General features: G+C 45.1%; 1 protein-coding gene across 1 annotated transcript; it reads left to right on the forward strand.

Annotated features, from left to right (window-relative positions):
• The first annotated feature begins 676 nt into the window (after positions 1–676).
• chd4b (chromodomain helicase DNA binding protein 4b) lies at positions 677–20460 on the forward strand. Its single transcript, XM_071516616.1, has 40 exons — positions 677–775; positions 1075–1278; positions 1741–1862; positions 2448–2705; positions 2845–2960; positions 3097–3196; positions 3345–3555; positions 3786–3907; positions 4051–4174; positions 4421–4593; positions 5179–5424; positions 5740–5943; positions 6167–6378; positions 6896–7027; positions 7143–7242; positions 7433–7624; positions 8113–8313; positions 8566–8703; positions 8990–9111; positions 9246–9419; positions 9821–9962; positions 10086–10335; positions 10461–10585; positions 10710–10802; positions 10924–11065; positions 11215–11384; positions 11831–12020; positions 13619–13705; positions 14870–14961; positions 15205–15338; positions 15671–15815; positions 15976–16132; positions 16345–16433; positions 16557–16818; positions 16907–16963; positions 17159–17332; positions 17435–17543; positions 18274–18406; positions 18516–18711; positions 19079–20460. The coding sequence occupies exons 2-40, from the start codon at positions 1215–1217 to the stop codon at positions 19279–19281; spliced, it is 5961 nt and encodes a 1986-aa protein (XP_071372717.1). The 5' UTR covers positions 677–775; positions 1075–1214; the 3' UTR covers positions 19282–20460.
• The last annotated feature ends 302 nt before the right edge of the window (positions 20461–20762 follow it).

Raw genomic sequence — 20762 nt, forward strand, 5'->3', positions numbered from 1 at the left:
ACTTCAGGGCTACTGAACTGGGTTAGAAGCAGCATCAAAGAGTTTGAGTTCAGCAGACCAGTTGACCTGCAGTCACAGCAGTCCTGTCCTGCAGGCTGCAGGCTACCTGTGTGTGGATCCAGCAGCAACAAAGTGAAGGCTCTGTGACTTCTTGGTGTAGTCATGCTCATGCCAGGTGGACGCTCACTGAATATTATGGTCTGTCACCAGTGGACTTGAGTTTCCCTGGAGACCATGTGACTGGTATTTTTTTCTTTCTTGTCTTTTTAGGAGTTGTATATTATGGGATGTATGCTGCTGGAGTATTATGGTCTGTCAGAGAGGGCGGGGGAGGAGTGTCACCATGACAACGGGGTTGCTAAGGGGCTGGGACTAGTGGAAAGGGGAAGAGTGTGCATGCATGTCTAGTAGAAGTGTACGTGCGTGCGTGCGTGTGTGGTGGAGGGGGGTGGGGGCAGGCTGAGTATTATGGTCTGTCCGTTGCGAGGTAACTATGCAGAGTTCTGTGAGTGTGGGAGGGGGGGGTTATTATGGGATGTCTGCCCCCTTTGTGTGTTTGTGAGGATGTTAGCTAAGCTCTGCCTCTGAGGCTGGGGGAGAGAAGGGGGACGGAGCAACGTGTTTGGGTCATTGACGGCTCATTTTATTTCGCTGATTATTGGTTCAGCCTACTTAATGATCACTAAATAATAGCAACAGCTGCATAAACAGGTAACGCCGGAGTTATATTCCTGCACCGAAAGAGACACCTCGACCCGGGACTACACACCACACAGTAAGTTTCTTATGTGTGAGGATGGGGTTTGAATACTTAAAGTTTTCCTTGATGTATTTTAGGTCGACAGTGGGAATTTACAGCTCATTCCTAACAGAATGATGGACCGGTGTCTATTGTCACACTTTCCTTCATTCAGTCCTATGCAGAAGAATACCTGCAAATCAACAACAGATTATGTCATTATATTAATCTAGTTAGCCAACTTGTTTGAGCAGGCAGGTGGTTAATTGGATGCCGAGCAATTTAAATAATAAGAAATTACCAGGATTATCAACCAATGCTTTTTTCTCTTACAGCACCCACCGCCCCCTCCCTTCCTGGACACCCCCGGTCCATTCTCCAACAGCCCCACGTCATTTTCCCTCCTCCCTTGCCGACTGAGCAAGGTTTAAGAGGGATTAATTCGATTGGCAAGAAATAAAATAAAAACATAAAAATGTCGGGTAGCGAGGATGAGAGGGAAGACTTTGGACCGAGAGACGAGCACTCACTTCTTCACGGTAAGCTCGCTTTGAAAAGGTCCATCTCTGACTTGAGCTCGCCTTCAATGCGAAGCTGCTAATGTTAGCTAGCTAGCCAGAGTAGTCGGCTCGGGCCGTCACTCGCCATGATAGATTAGTTAGCTAACTTGGCCAGCAAGTGCTTATAGTTTTCTTTTTTAATCGGAATTATTGCAGCGGCCTGTCTCGTGTCTTGTTTGGCAACAGCGTGAACTGTCAAAGTTTCAACGATAGTGATTGTTACGGGCAAGTTTCAACCTGTGCTGTTGTGGCATTCGCTGTGTTGTGTCAGTGTGTGTGTGTGTGTGTTTGTGGATCAGCGCCGACGCGTGCACGACCATTTTGCCAAGTTGTGCGAGTGCGCGGCGGCCTCTGCTCTGGTGCACTGCCTGCCCCGCCGTGCTGCCCGTGTGTCCAGGTGGACTGTCAGCACTGTCACTAATGAATACATGTCGCCGGCAGATGAGGATGAGCCGGAGGATGCTGTGTCTGACGTAGAGGTACCCAAGTCGAAGAAGAAGAAGAAAGCCAAAAAGAGCAGCCGCGAGAGCAGGAGCAGCAAGAGGCAGAGACCTGTCAGAGAGGTAGTTATCTCCTGCTAGGGCTGCCAAACTTTTCATGCCAAGGACCCCAAAATAGATTGATAACACTGCACCTCAAGGAATCCCATGTTATAAGATTTTGTTGTTAGATGACCTGGCACAAAATTATATAACAACAACAAAGGTGAGAGTAAAGTAATAGTGAAATTGGTCTGTTCCTCATTTTGTGTGGGATGACTGCAACAGTCATAAGGAAACTCAGGGAGTCCCTGGTCCCACTACTGGATGTGCTATACTGCTAGTGCTGACATGTACATGTGAGTTTCATTCACCACATATGTTGTATTAATGGCTGTGGATGTCAGAGGTATTTAATGTAAAGGGTTAGGGATAAAATAAATAGATAGAGAAGCACTTATCTTGAAATATGTCATGAATCACCCAGTGACCAATTCAGCTCCACAGATGATATGACAGATAAGAGCAGTGTGATGATGGCACCCCAATTTACTGTTAAAATGATATACAAAAATATATAAGCACCACTGTCTACAGCCAGCTAAGGATGCATGGATATGAAATAATCAGTGATCAAAATAATGAGCGGAGTTGTTCTCTGTGTTGCAGGAGTTGCCAGTCAGCTCCCCAGAGCCCCTGATTGGAGTGGAGGCAGCAGAGAGGGATGCAGACGAGGGAGGAGTGCGGTCAGAAAGTGAGGGAAGCGATTATGCCCCTGGGAGGAAAAAGAAGAAGCGCTCCAGCTCTGCCAAAGACAAGAAGAAAGGAGGTGCGGCGGCGGAGAAAGGAGGCGGCTCGTCCGGCTCGAAGAGCAAACGTAAAGATCCAGAACCAGAGGAGGATGAGGATGATGACGATGATTGTCAGGTAAGAACGAAGGCAGACTCAGTTGTAGAGTGGACAGTTATTTCCTGCAGGGCTGACATGAGTTGTGGGCAAACATTTCAAACTTAAACCGAAATGCCAACTAACCTCCCACTGCCTGTTCTGCTCAACCCCCTAAAAGCCTAAAAGCTCCACCCAGCTGCTGGAGGCCTGGGGCATGAAGGACATCGACCATGTCTTTACTCAGGAAGACTACAGCTCCCTCACCAACTACAAGGCCTTCAGCCAGTTTGTCAGGTTAGGCTTCCCCTTTCATATACTAGCTACGAGTTGATAGAAGTCTTTGTGTCTCCCTAGCCACTGAGAAGTCATGTGTTTGCAGGAAAATATAAATCAAAACTCATTCTATTTCTTGTCCATTTTATGCCTCTAGGCCACTCATTGCAGCAAAGAACCCCAAGATTGCTGTGTCTAAGATGATGACTTTGATGATGGCCAAGTGGAGAGAATTCAGCACAAACAATCCTCTCAAGGTATTGTCACCATGGCAATTTTGAACATGGTTACAAGGCTTACTTACTATGTACTGTGATAGATTTGTCATTTATAGGATGCGCTATCCTCTTCTGTATGTGAAAGTAGAAAGCAGCATCTCTGACTCTGGTTTCTGTCCCCCTGTAGGGTTGCGCTACTGCCAATGCAGCCCTGGCAGCTGCCAATGTGGCTGCGGCTGTAGAGAACATGGTGGTGGCTGGGGCAGATGGAGGGGCAGAGACTGGGGCTGCCGCCTCACCTGCGCCTGCTCCTGTTCCTGCCGCTGCACCACCACCCGCTGCTCCCCCGGCACCCCCCGCACCTCCACTCCGCAAGGCCAAGACCAAAGAGGGCAAAGGTAAAGCGGGATAAATGTGGAATTGTCTTATTGTAATAACATGATAATTACATGTGAATGGAAAAGATGGTTTGCCATTTCCATAAATGAGCCATTTGTAAGCTGTGCAAGAGGAAAATGTATATCTCATTTTATTATTGTCATTTATCTAAATAACCATTTAAATCATTGTTTTCTTAAGTCAATGAATGTCAGTGTCTGAATTCCCATCTCTTACTGTGTCTTCTCAGGTCCCAATGCTCGCAAGAAGTCTAAGCCCACGTCTAAACCTCCGCCAAAACCCAAAGCCAAGAAGGTGGCTCCACTCAAGATCAAACTGGGGGGCCTCAACAGCAAGAGGAAGCGGTCCTCTGTAAGATGCTGTTTCTGTCACTCTATTTTTATGTTTTCCAGACTTACTCGCTTATCGAAAATATTAGAGAATGAGACCATCCTTTAACCTAATTAATGACGATTCTTGCCGTCCTCTCCCTCTCTCTGTCTCCGGGCTGCCAGAGCGATGAAGACGAGCCGGATGTGGACAGTGACTTTGACGATGGCAGTTTCTCTGTGTCAGACGGCTCCAACCGCAGCAGCCGTTCCAAGAAGAAGCCCAAGGGTGCTAAGAAAAAGAAGAAAGGTTGGCATGGAAATAATAATAATATACAAAATCTCTGCTCTGTTATCTGCATATTTATGGTAGACACATTTATCAGCTATTTTGCAGTGGACAACGACCAAAATGTAGGTAATTCAGGTTATTCTTTGTCGAACGAGGAGTAGGGTTTGTACGAGTCAAAGATACAATGGTTGTCACACCTTATGTGTCCAGTTCCCTATCCCTCTCATTTTTTCCTGCCCTTTTTCTGTGTATCTCCTCTCTCAGTGGAGACGGAGGATGGCGACGGCTATGAGACGGACCACCAGGACTACTGCGAGGTGTGTCAGCAGGGAGGAGAGATCATTTTGTGTGACACCTGTCCCAGAGCCTACCACATGGTCTGTCTGGACCCCGACATGGAGAAGGCACCCGAGGGCAAGTGGAGCTGCCCACACTGTGTGAGTACTGTAATCTCACCCCCGAGTACTGTGTAGTCAAGGCCAGTAAGTCATAGGTTAGAGAGGATTAGGCTTGAAACCTTCAGTCTGGAGCGGCAGGGAAATAATTACAACTGTCTGTAGAATATTGTTCAGTGGAAAAGCCCTGAAACTTCCACTGGTTGTGGTCGGTTGTTAATTGTGATTTAACATTTTTTTATATGTATCCTTCCTCTCCCTTTGTCCTTCACTGCCCCTCACCCCCCCCCACCCCCCCCCACCCCCACCCCTCCAAACCCCTTTGCTCATGTTCCCGGCTGTCCTCTCCTATTCCCCACCACACGCCTTGCGCCCCCCCATCCCCCATTTCCTCTCCTCGTCCCTCCCCTCCCCTCTCACCCCCTCCCTCCTCTGCCCCCTCCACACGCAAACATGCACACGCGCACAACGCCCCCCACCCCCCTCCACCCCCCCTCCTGCTGTTCTTGAATCTCCCCCCGCGCCCCTCCCTTTTTCCCTCTCACTCCGTTCCGCATACCTTCCCCGCCTGTCTGCCCCCCACCCCCCTCCACCCCCCACCCCCCTCCTCCCTGTTTCTGCCACCAGGAGAAGGAGGGGATCCAGTGGGAGGCCAGGGAGGACCTGTCTGAGGGCGAGGGGGAGGATGAGGAGGAGAGGAGGGATGAAGGGGTGGAGGAAGAAGACGACCACCACATTGAGTTCTGCAGGGTGTGTAAGGATGGAGGGGAGCTGCTGTGCTGTGACACCTGCCCCTCCTCCTACCACATCCACTGCCTCAACCCTCCCCTCCCCGAAATCCCCAACGGAGAATGGATCTGCCCCCGCTGCACGGTGAGCGCTGTGCACTGGCGCATATGAGCCTGCGCGTGCGCGTGTGTGTGGGCGTGCATGTGGTTTGCAGATTTCATCTTGTGTGTGTTTGTGCAAGAGATAAAGACAGAGAGGCTTTTTCACTTTGTGTGGGTGGGTTAACCTACAGCATTTAAGAAAGACTGTGCCAGCCATGCAGTATTCATTTCCTAATGTTCTGATAATTCAGCATTCAAATAAATTTTCAAAACAGCATTACATATCAGTGACATACTGTTTCTGTTCATTGATAAGCATCTTAGCCTAATTATCTCCTCTACCACTCCTTCCTGACAGTGTCCACCTATGAAGGGCAAAGTCCAGAAGGTTTTAACGTGGCGCTGGGGGGAGCCGCCCGCCCCCACGCCTGTCCCGCGGCCTGCTGACCTGCCTGCTGACACTCCTGACCCCCCACCGCTGGCCGGCCGCAGGGAGAGGGAGTTCTTTGTCAAATGGTGCAACATGTCCTACTGGCACTGCTCATGGGTGCAGGAGCTACAGGTAACACACACACGCACACACACTCTTTGTGTCTGAGAAAGTGTATCCCACCTGTGGTTGAGAATCCGCTGTGTTTGACTTACTGTGTGCATGACATTTTTCTGGGCCCACCACACACACACACACGCACATGAACCCATGTGTTTTATGTGTTCACACTGCTCCATATCCTCACTTCCTCTTTCCTTACCTCCTTCCTTACCTCCTTCCCTCTCTTCTCCAGTTGGAGCTGAACTGCCAGGTGATGTTCCGTAACTACCAAAGGAAGACTGACATGGATGAACCGCCACCGGTGGACTTTGGAGGCGAGGGTGACGATGACAAGAGCACCAAGAGGAAGAACAAGGACCCACTCTACATCCACATGGAGGAGGAATTCTACCGCTACGGAGTCAAGATGGAGTGGCTGATGATCCACCGCATCCTCAACCACAGGTAGCACGTGTATACGCACTCACATGAAATAGTTCCTGATGTAAAGAAGCACACAATAAATTTCAGTTGTTCCCCAGATGTGGACCCAACAAGTTGAAAATGTATTTTACTCTTACAGTTATTGCCTTTATAAACAAATACAGATAATGTTTGATCAATTTGCATTCAACACACACTACATACTGGCTGTAGGTTTTTATGTCTTTAGCTTTTAGGTATAATTACTATAATTGCACATAAAGATGAGAAAGACTTAAACAGTAAAGAAGAAAAAAGAAATACAAGCTATGTGGGAGACACTAAGAAACCCAAAGAGTTATAAAAACATTTCACCCCCCAAAAGAGAAATGGGGAAAGGTCAAGATGACAACGACACAAGTAAATTGGGCGAAGAAACCAAATGACGTTAGAGATTTATTACTGTATACTACACTGTAGTACACATTCAGAGAGAATGCAGTTTGTTTTTGCTAATTGCTGTTTTGTTTGACTTCCCTGTGTGGTTGCATGATGTCAGTGTTGATAAGAAGAACAACGTACATTACCTGATCAAATGGAGAGATCTGCCCTATGACCAGTCGTCCTGGGAGAGCGAAGACATGGACATCCCTGAGTTTGATACTTACAAGCAGACCTACTGGAATCACAGGTATGCTGAAGGCTACACAAATGCTATATAATGCATCTCCTGTAATATACATAAATGCTGTACAAAGTATCCCCCTTGTGTTTTGTTTCCCTCAACTGTTATTTTCCTCTTTCAGAGAGTTGATGATGGGTGAAGAGGGCAGACCTGGTAAGAAGCTGAAGAAGGCAGTTAAAGTCAAGAAGGCTGAGAGACCACCTGCCAATCCAGTTGTCGATGTAAGACTTCTGAAAATGTTATCAAGACAAACAACCTTGCTTACTTTCAAACACGTATCAGTTGTTGCATCACATACCTCCATGTTAGACAGATTATTGATAGCTGGCTGTCAGCTGTATTCTTCTGGCTAAACAAAGGTTGAAATAGTCATGACAGATGTGGAATTAGTATTCTCCCTCATCTCTCCAGCCCACCATCAAGTTTGATCGGCAGCCGGAGTACCTGGACAGCACAGGAGGCACCCTGCATCCCTACCAGCTGGAGGGGCTGAACTGGCTGAGGTTCTCCTGGGCCCAGGCCACTGACACTATCCTGGCCGATGAGATGGGCTTAGGCAAGACTGTGCAGACTGCCGTCTTCCTCTACTCATTGTATAAGGAGGTAGGGAACTGTGCGTGTGTGTGTGAATGTCTTTGCAGAAGGAGTTTGCTTAATTCTTCATCACAGTGCCAGGATTTGAATAATTTATTTGTCATTTAAATAATGGAGACAGTGATAAGTTGTGTATAATTTATTCAGCTACATCTAGTTTTATCTGTAATAAGACTTACGGAAATATTTTCACAAAAAATGAAACACAAAACACAAATTTCCTGCATGTTAATTTTTTTTGTTGCCGCTTTATTTTGTCCGGTCTGCCCTCCCCTGTCAGTCGGTGTTAGTGGGTGGGGTTTCAGACGTGGGACACATAGTAACTTTGTCCATCAAAGGGGATGAGTTCTAAGGAAGGGACTCTATCCTAAAGGCAGGACAAGACAAATCCAGTTGTTTACATATCTCTCTAATTACATTTGCAGTTTGTTAAATGATAACTCTAGAACTTCTTTGGCTGTTCATCTTGAATCCTCCCTCTGCCTCCACTTGTCCAGGGTCACTCCAAAGGTCCGTTCCTGGTGAGCGCTCCTCTGTCCACCATCATCAACTGGGAGAGAGAGTTTGAGATGTGGGCCCCTGACATGTACGTGGTGACCTACGTAGGGGACAAAGACAGCAGGGCTGTTATCAGAGAGAACGAGTTCTCCTTTGAAGGAAACGCCATCCGAGGAGGAAAAAAGGCTTCCAAGATGAAGGTAAGAAAGGAGGAGCAGAAGGAAAAGAGCACTGATAACAAAGGGATATATTGAAAATCTGCAGTCAGCAGTTCCTTTGTGTTGATGTCCTGCATACTAGCGTTTGCAGTACCACCAGTAGTAATCACCCAAATTTTGGTGCTGTTAGTGGCATCATTGCCACCAGTGGAAGAAATTGACTCTGGAGCATCTGCGTCCTTCCCAGTTCTGCAGCTCACCTAACTAATGTCCCTCTTTCTCTGTGTTTTACAGAAAGACTCAACAGTCAAGTTCCATGTTCTGCTGACATCCTATGAGCTGATTACCATTGACCAGGCTGTGCTGGGCTCCATTGATTGGGCCTGTCTGGTAGTGGACGAGGCGCACAGGCTCAAGAACAACCAGTCCAAGGTGAGACACACACACACTGATAGCAATGACTTAAGCAACAACGGTTCATTCTGTGTTTAACAAAACAACTTTTTTATAACTGTTCATTGCTCCTGTATTTCAAGTGTAATTCTGATTTATAAAAATGTATGTTTGTGGATGTGCATGTGTTGCTATAACTGTGTTGTAGGTATCTTTCATTGTATATCCCAAATGTTAAATCTTAACAAAGATTCAAACACCTGTTGAAGGATATATATATATATATTTTTTTCCATTTCTAAGCCTTTTCCTTGTCTGTGCTCAGTTCTTCCGGGTTTTGAACAACTACCCCCTGCAACACAAACTGCTGCTGACCGGTACTCCTCTTCAGAACAACCTGGAGGAGCTCTTCCACTTGCTTAACTTCCTGACCCCAGAGAGATTCAAGTCAGTAGCCTCATCATTATTGGCCTCATAACATGTGCTTGTATTGCAGACATAATTTAGAAGCCCACATTGACCCCTTGCTTAGTGTTAAGTGTTTTTTTCCAACGTCCATTTCTGTTTTCCTCTCTCTGCAGCAACCTGGAGGGTTTCCTGGAGGAGTTTGCTGACATCGCCAAAGAGGACCAGATCAAGAAGCTCCATGACATGCTGGGACCTCACATGCTCAGGAGGCTCAAGGCTGATGTCTTCAAACACATGCCCTCCAAGACCGAGCTCATCGTCAGAGTGGAGCTTAGCCCCATGCAAAAGTAAGTGGAGAAGATGAGCTATGCTCCTGGCACCATTATAGTTCTACAATTTAGATTATTAGAATATAACAATTAGAATATACCTATAAAAATATATCCAATCTACCTATAAAACTGAAAAAGTAGCACACAGGCAACTTGTGATTCAAACTACTGGGAGTTTTCAAATGTTTTTTTTATTGATTAGGTTCCTAAAGTTCTTTACCATGCTCCTACATTTTTCTCTGTGCACCTTGAGAAAATATCACCATAGCGTACTGCATAGGGTGGGGTACAAAGTCTGAGCTCTGTAGGAGCCATGCATGTGTATAATTTAATTAGTCTGGACTTTATGCAGGAATTGTGGATTTTCTCTTCTTAGGAGTCATATTCTTGACATTTCCTCTTTTGGTGTGATGCAGGAAGTACTACAAGTTCATCCTGACGCGTAACTTTGAGGCCCTGAACACTCGCGGAGGAGGAAACCAAGTCTCTCTTCTCAACGTAGTGATGGACCTCAAAAAGTGCTGCAATCACCCCTACCTCTTTCCTGCAGCTGCCACAGTACGATCCAATCCATTATTTCTTGCTCTGGGGGTGGATGTGATATTGTGCTGAATCCTGTCTTTTATATGTATTGAATCATGTATAAGGTGATCACTTCATAAATTGCCTTTCTGACTGCAGGAGGCACCAAAAATTCCAAATGGCATGTATGAGGGCAGTGCCCTGACCAAGGCCTCAGGGAAGCTGATGCTGCTTCAGAAGATGATGAGGAAGCTGAAGGAGGGCGGCCACAGGGTTCTGGTCTTCTCCCAGATGACAAAAATGCTGGACCTGCTGGAGGACTTCCTGGAGAACGAGGGATACAAATACGAGAGGATTGATGGAGGAGTCACTGGTGGCATGAGACAGGAGGCCATTGACCGCTTTAATGGTGAGACAAACACACACAGACTCTTTATACACTGTGTTCATATTGTTTCATCTTTAATTCTCAAGGTAACTGACATGATATTCTTCCCCTATTTATTTTAATGCATTACTACCTCTCTCCCACAGCTCCCGGTGCCCCCCAGTTTGCCTTCCTCCTCTCCACCAGAGCTGGTGGTTTGGGCATCAATCTCGCTACTGCCGACACTGTCATCATCTATGACTCTGACTGGAACCCCCACAATGACATCCAGGTACACACACCTTAGCCGTAACCTCTCATCCAGGTTCCTATTTGTGTATAGTAAGGTAATAGATTATGATGCTGTTGTTTAATGTGTGTGTGTGTCTCTCTTAACGTGTGTGTGTCTCTTCTAGGCGTTCAGCAGAGCTCACCGCATTGGCCAGAACAAGAAGGTGATGATCTATCGCTTTGTTACCAAGGCGTCTGTGGAAGAGAGGATCACACAGGTCAGTGAAACTCAGCATTACAACACATTTAAAACACCTGTTAAAATTGTATCAAATACAGTAGGAGTTTGTGGTTAACCTGCTCACCCCTTGTTTCCTGCCTTCTGCGTTCCTCCCCCAGGTGGCGAAGAAGAAGATGATGCTGACCCACCTGGTGGTGCGACCCGGCCTCGGCTCCAAGACAGGATCCATGTCCAAGCAGGAACTTGATGACATCCTCAAGTTTGGAACTGAGGAGCTGTTCAAGGATGAGATCGGAGAGGGTGAGTCGACTTCAGCCCACTGCCAGTCCCACTATTTAAGATCCAGTCCTGGTTTTAACATAGCCTTATACTGTATAAATTCTGTCACTCATTTACTTATATTTTTATCTCTGCTTCTGTCCATTTGCCCTACCCATCCGTCTTGTCAGGGGACAACAAGGAGGATGACAGCAGTGTGATCCACTATGATGACAAGGCCATTGATCGTCTGCTAGACAGGAACCAGGATGCCACCGATGACACCGAGCTCCAGAGCATGAACGAATACCTCAGCTCTTTCAAAGTGGCCCAGTATGTTGTCAAAGATGAGGACGATGAGGTATGTGTGTGCAAAGAGTGTGCGTGCGTGAGGAAGGACCTGTGAGTTGACTACATGTTGTTTTCAGCTTACCTGTTTGGCAGGAAAGTGTCATGCAGACTGTGTCTGTAGTACTTTAAAACGTCTGAAATTGACTCATCTAAATTCAAAATGGTAAGTCTTAAATACAGATGAATGTCGCATTTAAGTCTTACATGTGGTTTCAGAGGGTTTAAAAATCATGTCTTCTCTCAGTGCCGTACTTATCCCACCTCTGTCAACCCTGTCACTTACCCCCATATTCTCATGTCTTATTTACTTTTTAGAGATTTGAATTTTTCTGAATTGAATTTCATTCTAACTGACATTAAAAAGGTCTTAAATTCTTAAACCCGTGGACACCTTGAATCCACACATTGCAGTTATATATTACGTATGCGTTCTCCTTTTCTTTGCTCTCCTTTAAGGAGGAGGAGGTGCAACGGGAAGTGATCAAGCAGGAGGAAAGTGTGGATCCTGACTATTGGGAAAAGTTGCTTCGGCACCACTATGAGCAGCAGCAGGAAGACCTTGCCCGCAATCTGGGCAAGGGCAAAAGGACCCGCAAGCCAGTCAATTATAATGACGGCTCGCAGGAGGACCGAGGTATTAGACGGGGTACAGAACAACGCACAATGCAACTTACTACCTACTCTACATCTGTGTGTGCTGTGATGGTGCTGTTTGTGTGGTGTTGGTGTGACATGTTGCAGTGAGTGCATGGTACGGTGAAAGCTGGTCTTTGATTTGTGGCATGAGATTGTGTATTGTAACTGTATCTGTGTGTTTTGGAAATGTATGTTTTCTAAGGGCGCGTTCACACCAAGCATGTTTGGAGCAGATAATTTAAATTCTTGAGCATTCATTTTTTCAGTTAGAACAGTACCTTTCAAACTAGGAGTTAGAACATAATCTGAACCAGCTACAGGAAATAACCCCCCAAAATTTGCTTTTATGGTATAAGGAGATTGATGCTAACAGCTGATAGCCAGCAGCTACGAATTCTTGGAAAACCTAGCATAACAAAATGAACCAAGGGCAAACTGCAGTCTTGACTGATGCTCATATTCAGCTGTTTCGTCATGTGTTCTTAACTAGTATGAACACCAGAGAGAATACATTATGGCAAAGAGTGCAGACAAGTCCATCATGCTTAGCTAAAGTTGCAAATCAGATTTGTTTTGACCTCCCCAAGTTGCCAAAACTCCAATAAATGAGCTACTTGCGAGTCCATGTGACTTTTGTTTATAAGCACTGGTTTGCTTGTAATTGGGCAGTGTGAATCTAATCGAACCAAATACAAAAATGCAACAAAGTAAACTTTTCCACTATGATTCAGACCAAAGAAAACAAACTACAGGTGTGATCGCACCCTTAGAGTATTGGTCATGTCTTTAGATATATTTTTTGTCGAAGGTCAGTGCAGAGTCAGGACGTTATCTGCATGTTTGTAAACACATTTTGGAGACATCCTATTAACACTGAAAATATGCATAGTATTCTTTGCATTGCAAAAATTGTTCCAATTAAATTTCCCACCATTCTTTATCTGTGAAAGGCAGAGGTAATAGACAAAACAGAATTTCTGTGATTGTTGTGATCACAGTGGAGGATACACTTACAGATTATTTTATAAGTGGCACTGTACAAGGTGCTAATAAGATGCTGAGGATGTCTCCAGGAGTGATGAGTGTCTCTACTTTTTGTTTCCACTTCACAAAGTGACGCCAGCACTTTCTTTGTGTGTAGCATGTAGCAGTGTCTCTCTCTCTCTCTCTCTCTCTCTCTCTCTCTCTCACTTGATCTATGAGGCAAAGCGTCTTTTCAGGGACAGTTGTTAAGATGACAGCAACAAATTTGTTTTGTGCCATGTAATGCGTCTCATCAAACAAATTTTTTCCCCTCTGGAATTTTTCTGAGAGCGCACTTAATGATTCAGTGATAAAGCAGTAGCACCCCCTCCTGGCTGAAAGTTTAGTTGACAGAGACTTGCAGGGCTGCAGCTCCAAGTGGAGTTTATGTATTTTATGTTTTATGTATTATGTATTTTATCTTATCTTATATCTTTATTTATTTTATGCTATGTATTTTATGTTTGTCTGTAGATATGATTCTGTCCAGGCAATGAACAGATGTTATGGAAAGGAGATCCTTTTCATTTTATTTCATTTCATTATTGTTTGCTTCAACATCTTCTCTGTCAATGCTTCCTTTAGATTGGCAGGAGGATCAGTCTGACAACCAGTCGGATTACTCGGTGGCCTCAGAGGAGGGCGATGAGGACTTTGACGAACGGGCTGAAGGTAAGGTTCACTGTTTTGAATGGGGTGTTTTGTATGTGAGTGTGTGTGTGTGTGTGTGTGTGTGTGTGTGTGTGTGTGTGTGTGTGTGTGTGTGTGTGTGTGTGTGTGTGTGTGTGTGTGTGTGTGTGTGTGTGTGTGTGTGTGTGTGTGTGTGTGTGCGTGCTTGTAGGTGGGGAGAGGGGCTGTGAATATCCCTGCTCTTGTTCTTAAACTTGTTCTTAAAGATTGATTTGAGTTCAAGAGTTCATCCCAGCAAAGCTTTAGACATGGAGGTAGAACTTCCTGATTACCTTAATTACAGATAAAAGAGAATCTGTAGTCTCGGAGCCCCGGTTCTGCACCCACTAACATCCTTCAAACCACCTCTGCAGTTTCTTATTCAGATTCAGACGACAGCTATGATATCCTCATCAACAACTACAACAACAACCCAGGAAAGAACACTTGCCCTTGCATCCTCTGCTCAGAGCGTAGAAAGGCAAGGAAAGTGAGCAAAAAGGCAAAGAAAGAAAAGAGAAGGAAAAAGAAAAAGGGAAAGAAAATTGTGTACAACAGTTTCCCCTTGGCCTGAACTCTCTCCTTCATGCACTTCATGGAGAATTGTTTGTGTTCAAATTCACTGTTTGGACTTGAATTTGGTTTGAAATGCACAGCACACAGTATAGATTGTTTAAATAAGCACTTTAAGACCAGATTTATGATAGTATATTAATTATTTGAAGAAAAAAAAAAGTTACGTATTCATTCATTGGGAATGCACTTATTAGTGGAATAAGATGTATATTTGTATCTTTTTGTATTTTTTTTTCCTTTTGTTTCTTTCAATTACAGCTCTGTTACTGTAATTGTATTAAAATGAATTATATTACAAAACGCTGCTTTCAGTTTTAAGTGTTCTGAAAGCATTATGCTTCAAGAAGAAGCGTTTAATGTAGAAGAGCCGAGAGATTGTGAGGAGACAGCTTCAGCAGGATCTGAGTGTGCCCTGATGAGCCGTAAGTGGAACATCTTCACAGAGGAACCTTAGGACTTTAAGCCTTTATAAGACCACACCTGATCACACATCAAATTTTAGTTTGATATTTAATTTGGCTCCAATGGACTGTGTGTATTTGTGTATTGGTTTGAATGAGTATTGGACTAACTGTGTTCTCTTCCTCTCAGCTAATGCCCGCAGACCCAACCGCAAAGGGCTGAGGAACGACAGGGACAAGCCTCTGCCTCCGCTGCTGGCCAGGGTGGGCGGGAACATCGAGGTGAGTCTTCTGCCCAGCTCACCGTCATCTGGTCCCCTCTTATTCCTCTTATGCTGGAAACTCAGGAAATGAGGAAAAACAAATGAAAAGTAGTTTTTAAGTTACAAATGAAAAGTACTTCCCCAAAAAACTAAAATGGATCTGATAATCACATCTCCTTTTTTTAGTCACTTTTTACTCCTCTCTTTATGCTGTACTTGAAGTGTTTTACTTGTTTGTTAACACCTCTCGGCTGTCCGTCAGGTGCTGGGATTCAACGCACGGCAGAGGAAGGCCTTCTTGAATGCAGTGATGCGTTATGGGATGCCTCCTCAGGATGCCTTCACCACCCAGTGGCTGGTCAGGGACCTGCGAGGGAAGTCTGAGAAAGAATTCAAGTGAGTCTCCGTTTGACACGTAACTCTGAATGTCGTATTACTAGAGGCCATGCAGCCTATCTTGGTACAGCTAACTCACTAACAGGAGTATCAGTCTCTCTTAATGCCTGCAAGCATTACAAAATGAGCAATTCTCACCATTATACAGGTTGACTGTGGAGACAGTCAACACAGCTAACAGAGATACAAAATAGATGTTTAGATTTGGTTTACCATCAGTTGAAGTGTGTACTGCACTATGGTGTTATTTCCTGTTTTTTTTTGTTTTTTTTAGTGTTTCCAAATGTATTTATGCTGACATTTTCCGCCTCACACATACTGTATATTCTCAGGGCTTATGTGTCTCTGTTCATGCGTCACCTCTGTGAGCCGGGGGCTGATGGAGCTGAGACCTTCGCTGATGGCGTCCCACGTGAGGGGTTGTCAAGGCAACACGTGCTTACTCGCATTGGTGTAATGTCACTTATAAGGAAGAAGGTATGTTTTTATAGGTAGAAAAGATACTAAGAACCAGCACAAAATATGTTATTCCAAGTGAATAAGTGTTCCTATTCCAATCCAAATAATTAGTCAGTGATTAATTAACTGATTGACTGATTGATGGAGTCACCTATCATGTACTGTATGTGTCTGACAGGTGCAGGAGTTTGAGCATGTGAACGGCCAGTGGTCCATGCCCTGGATGGCAGAGCTGGAAGAAAACAAAAGAGCGGCAGCTTTGGCTGCTGGGGAAGATCCCAAGACCCCCTCCACCGGGACTCCTGCAGACACACAGCCCAACACTCCTGCTCCAGGTACACACACACACACACACACACACCAATGAGCTGAAATTACTCCAAAGATGCAGCTCTTTCTCCTGTCTAGCCATTACAACTTCATGATACATAAAGTTACATACACACATTTGACCCTGCTGTAAGGATAGAACGAGACACACACATACACACACAGATAAACAAAATGCACTCTCCATTTCTGTCTTTTACACGTTTTCTGTTTTCAGAGGATCTGTCTAAATCTGAGGACAAGGAATTAGAGATGAAGAAGGAGGGAGAGGAGAGCAAAGCAACCAGCAAGTCAGATGATCCAGAGGTAAATGCTGCTTTTCTCCCCTTTTTTGTTTTCAGGAGACTATAATCAGTTTTCAGCTGATACTGTACTTCTTGATTTTGTGATCTGCTTTTTCTAATCTGAACCTCACTGTCTCTCACCTAGATTATTGAAATCCCAGATGAGTCTGAAAAATCCCCAGTCCCTGAAAAGAGAGAAGGAGAAGTAGACATTGCTGTGAGGAAAGAGGAAAAGGAGAAGGAGGCAGGAGGTGGGGATGCAGACAAGGAGAAGGAGTCTGACGACACGAGCAAGGAGAAAGACGAGAAGGAGAAGTCTTCAGAGACGGCGGAGAAGGATAGTCCTGCTGAGGTCAAGGGTGAAGGTTCGGAGGGCAAGGCGGATTCAGACGAGGCCAAGTCTAAAGGTGAGCCTGACGTTTGGAGTTTACTCTGATTCCATATTCTCCCATTTTTCTTTTCTTGGTGATTCTACCTGTGCTTCTCTTGTTTCAGCTGAGGAGAGCAAAGATGAGAAGATGGACACCAGTTCCCCTGCAGAGGAGAAGAAAGGTAGATACATGATGTCCGTTGAGAAACATGAGAAATAAGATTTTAACAATTTCACGGGCCGCATAATTGAATGTCACACACATCTGCATGATAACAGGGTGTCTAAAAAATGTGTGAAACTTTGTTGGCAGCGTATTGACTCTCATGTCATACACCACTCACTCATGCTCTTCTTTATCGCTTCTTTTCCCTCAGAGCAAAAAGAGGAGAAGGAGGGGGTGAAAACGGAGGAGTCTGGCAAGCTGCAGAATGGAGAAAACACCAAAGAAGGAGGAACAGCAGCTGCGGCGTTGGTTAACGTTAGTGAAGAGAAGAAGAAGGCCACCAAGCAGAGGTTCATGTTCAACATTGCTGATGGAGGATTCACAGGTATACACACACACACACACACACACACATGCAGGAGACTAAACCAGATTTTTTTTTGACTCTTCAATCACTGCCTTTTGTCTTTTCTGCCCTCCATTGCAGAGCTTCACTCTCTGTGGCAGAATGAAGAGAGGGCGGCCACTGTCACCAAGAAGACCTTTGAGATCTGGCACCGTCGCCATGACTACTGGCTGCTGGCTGGCATCATACAGTATCCTTTCAGACACACTAAATAGCCATACTCAGGAATAGGATATTTCAGTGTTTTTTGAGAATGTCAGTTTTTTTCGACACTCAACTCCCATTAATTTTTTCTAATGGGAGATTGCTGTTTTCCTATTTTTTTTGTGTTTCTGATTAACACCCCTGCAGACTAGAGGTTAGATACCATAGGGCATGCTGCATAATTAGGAACTTGTTTCTTTCCTCACACTCTTCTCTAAAGGGAAGAATGAAGATGACACTGGAGTGGATTAAGAGTTAGTTAGTGCCGAGGGGTTTATCGATCCACTGAAGGGATGACAAAGTGTCCAGGTCAGATTGCGGGGTGAGTGAACCTTTCCAGAGAAGGGAAGAAATTCAACTGGAATTATTAACTTTGGGAATATTGGTTGTTCAGAAATGCAAAGCTGTACTTGACCAAGTCACGGATATATGAAGTTATCATTGAATATTCTGTCCACTTTATGCATATTGATAATCTGCTCTCTTGATGCATAATGATAATCAGCATGTATTGGCCTGACAACTGAAAAACTGGCTTAGCTGAGTCATTAACATCTACTGAGGAATACCAGTAGACCGAGGAGACAGATTATAACAATGTGCAGACCTAGCTTTGTGTCGCCACCTAGCATCCACAAGTTGGAAATGTGTGTCCCTCACCATCTTGACCCTTACTAGATGATGATGTTGTAACACTTGACCCTGGCGTCTCTCAGACACGGCTATGCTCGGTGGCAGGATGTGCAGAATGATGTGAAGTACGCCATCCTCAACGAGCCCTTCAAAGGCGAGATGAGCAGGGGGAACTTCCTGGAGATCAAGAACAAGTTCCTGGCCCGCAGGTTCAAGGTGCAGTGAGCGCTCATTGTTCTCAAACTGTTCTCTGTCTGTCTGTCTGTCTCTCTCTCTCTACTCTCTCTCACTGCCCATTTGTTTTCTTTCTTTCTCCCCTGTGTAGTTATTGGAGCAGGCGTTGGTGATTGAGGAGCAGTTGCGCAGGGCGGCCTATTTAAACATGTCAGAGGACCCGGCCCACCCTTCCATGGCCCTCAACACACGCTTCAGTGAGGTGGAGTGTCTGGCCGAGTCCCACCAACACCTCAGCAAAGAATCCATGTCAGGAAACAAGCCTGCCAATGCAGTACTGCACAAAGGTAAGGAATATGGGATATGAGCAGTGTACCTTGAAGTATAAACGGGGCTCCTTGAAAGTCTCTAAAAGTTTGTGGATTCAAAAAAAATAAAGTCAAGTATTTTCAAACTCCTGACATCCTGAGGAAAACCCTCTGATGGATGTTTGTGTTGATATAGCAGCAGTTTTGAAAATCATGATTTCACCATGATTTCCTGACTTGACAAGAAAAAAATGAGGCCTCTATGATGTTTACTTTTGACCAATGTGACGTCTCACCCAAAACATGCCAATTTTTAGTCCTTGAATTTCACCAAACAAGACATTGAAAAGTCCTTGAATTTGCTTGAATTACGATGGTACTCATGGTTCGTCTTCCTCTGCGTCAGTGCTCAAACAGCTTGAGGAACTGCTCAGTGACATGAAGGCTGACGTCACCCGTCTCCCGGCAACTATCGCCAGGATACCCCCCGTTGCTGTGCGGCTGCAAATGTCCGAGAGAAACATCCTGAGCCGATTGGCCAGCCGGGGCCCCGAGGTCACCGGGCAGAACCAGTCACAGACCTCACAGCAGATGCAGGTGCCGCGCTGACCAATCTCCTCGCACATCTCACAGGTGTCCACTTGCCGATTGAGGATAGTCGCCCTCACTTCACCGCCATGTAGCAGCCGCCCCCCCCCCCCCCCCCCTCACCCCAGCCACCATGTACAGCACAGTAAGGTCAGTCCTTCCCACTCCACACCCACACCCCATCTCCGGACTCAGAAGAGCATCAGCTGTGCTGCCAGGCTTTCATTTGAAGAGACTGGAACCATAGAAGTAGGATAGGATAGGAGTGAATGGAAGAATCACTTCTATTAACTCTATTTCTGTGGCAGACTAGAAAACAGGTCTATCTCCTCTACTGGGAATTCCCATTTAACTCCTCTAACCTGAGCACTGTCTTTGTGACTGAACTGCGGGCAGCTCCACTGACCGGTCTAGTTCTGTCCTTACAGCAGGGTCAAATGTGTGTATGTAACTACGTGTATCATGAAGTCGAAATGGCTAGACAGGAGGAAGAGACGCATGTTTGGAGTATACTGGCGCTTTGGAGTAATTTTTGGATTGTTAATGAATTCAAGGGATTCTATTGTGCTCATTTTCACGTTGTAGGAAATCGTGTGGAATTTTAAAGTTGTGTTTTTTTTAAATCATTCAGCTCTAACGTCCTCACGTGTGCTCTGTGTGTGTATGTGTGAGAGAGAGAGAGAGAGTGTGTGTGTGTGTTTGTTTGTTTGTTTGCAGTATCTGTGTATGAAACGGGGCATACTGATGTGCAACTCTACTGCAGACTGCCCCTAACACTGAGCTCTGTGTTTCACCAGAGAGACTGTTATTATCCATGAAGTGAAGACACTTTTTTTTGTATTGATCAGTGTGATGTGTTACCTCTTCCTACCCCTCCCCATCCCCACCTGTCAAGTCAGGTGACCTAGCCTCGGATCGGCACTCTCTGCTCACACCCCAACCAGCACCTTGACATTCCTAATTCGTTTCTGGACAGTTGCACCACAAATTTGTTCCTCGGGGACTCTCTTCCCTCTTTGCTCCAAATATGGACATGCAATAGCTCCACAAGTTTTAGGTACATGGGATGTTATTGAGAATGATGGCAATCTTAAGTTAATTTAATTTCTTACAGTCTATTGTTATTTTGTTTTACATTTTTGGATATTATTATTATGGTTACCACCTTGTTGTTTTTATCATTGCTGTTTGTTTTTATGGACTACAATAAAAGGTTAACAGTTTGTCAAGCTTTTGTATCCGTCTGTTTTATTTATGGAAAAAGTCAAAGGTGAGAAATGAGCCAAAGAACCACAGTGCATTCTTAGGAGTAGCTTAGATGTTAACTTGTGCATACTGGCATAGATTGATAGCAGCCAGAGAAAGTGAAGTTATACAAACAAAAAATAACTTGCATCGAGTGTGACATACTTTGCATGCTTGTCTCAAAAGGTGAGATGGAATTTACATGGAAACAAATTTTGATTTGCTAGAGAGAGATGGAAAAGCAAAAGGAGAGCCTA

Source organism: Centroberyx affinis, unplaced genomic scaffold (assembly GCF_046629955.1).
Source record: "Centroberyx affinis isolate AG114_WGS23_722 - 3 ecotype Tasmania unplaced genomic scaffold, CSIRO-AGI_Caff_v1 ptg000035l_1, whole genome shotgun sequence".
NCBI lineage: Eukaryota > Metazoa > Chordata > Actinopteri > Beryciformes > Berycidae > Centroberyx > Centroberyx affinis.

Coding starts and splice junctions, on each gene's coding strand:
- chd4b (XM_071516616.1), top strand. CDS start 1,215: ATGTCGGGTAGCGAGGATGAGAGGGAAGACTTTGGACCGAGAGACGAG. Junction 3,556..3,785: donor CAAGACCAAAGAGGGCAAAG/GTAAAGCGGGAT, acceptor GTGTCTTCTCAG/GTCCCAATGCTCGCAAGAAG. Junction 16,964..17,158: donor CCCTGCAGAGGAGAAGAAAG/GTAGATACATGA, acceptor CTTTTCCCTCAG/AGCAAAAAGAGGAGAAGGAG.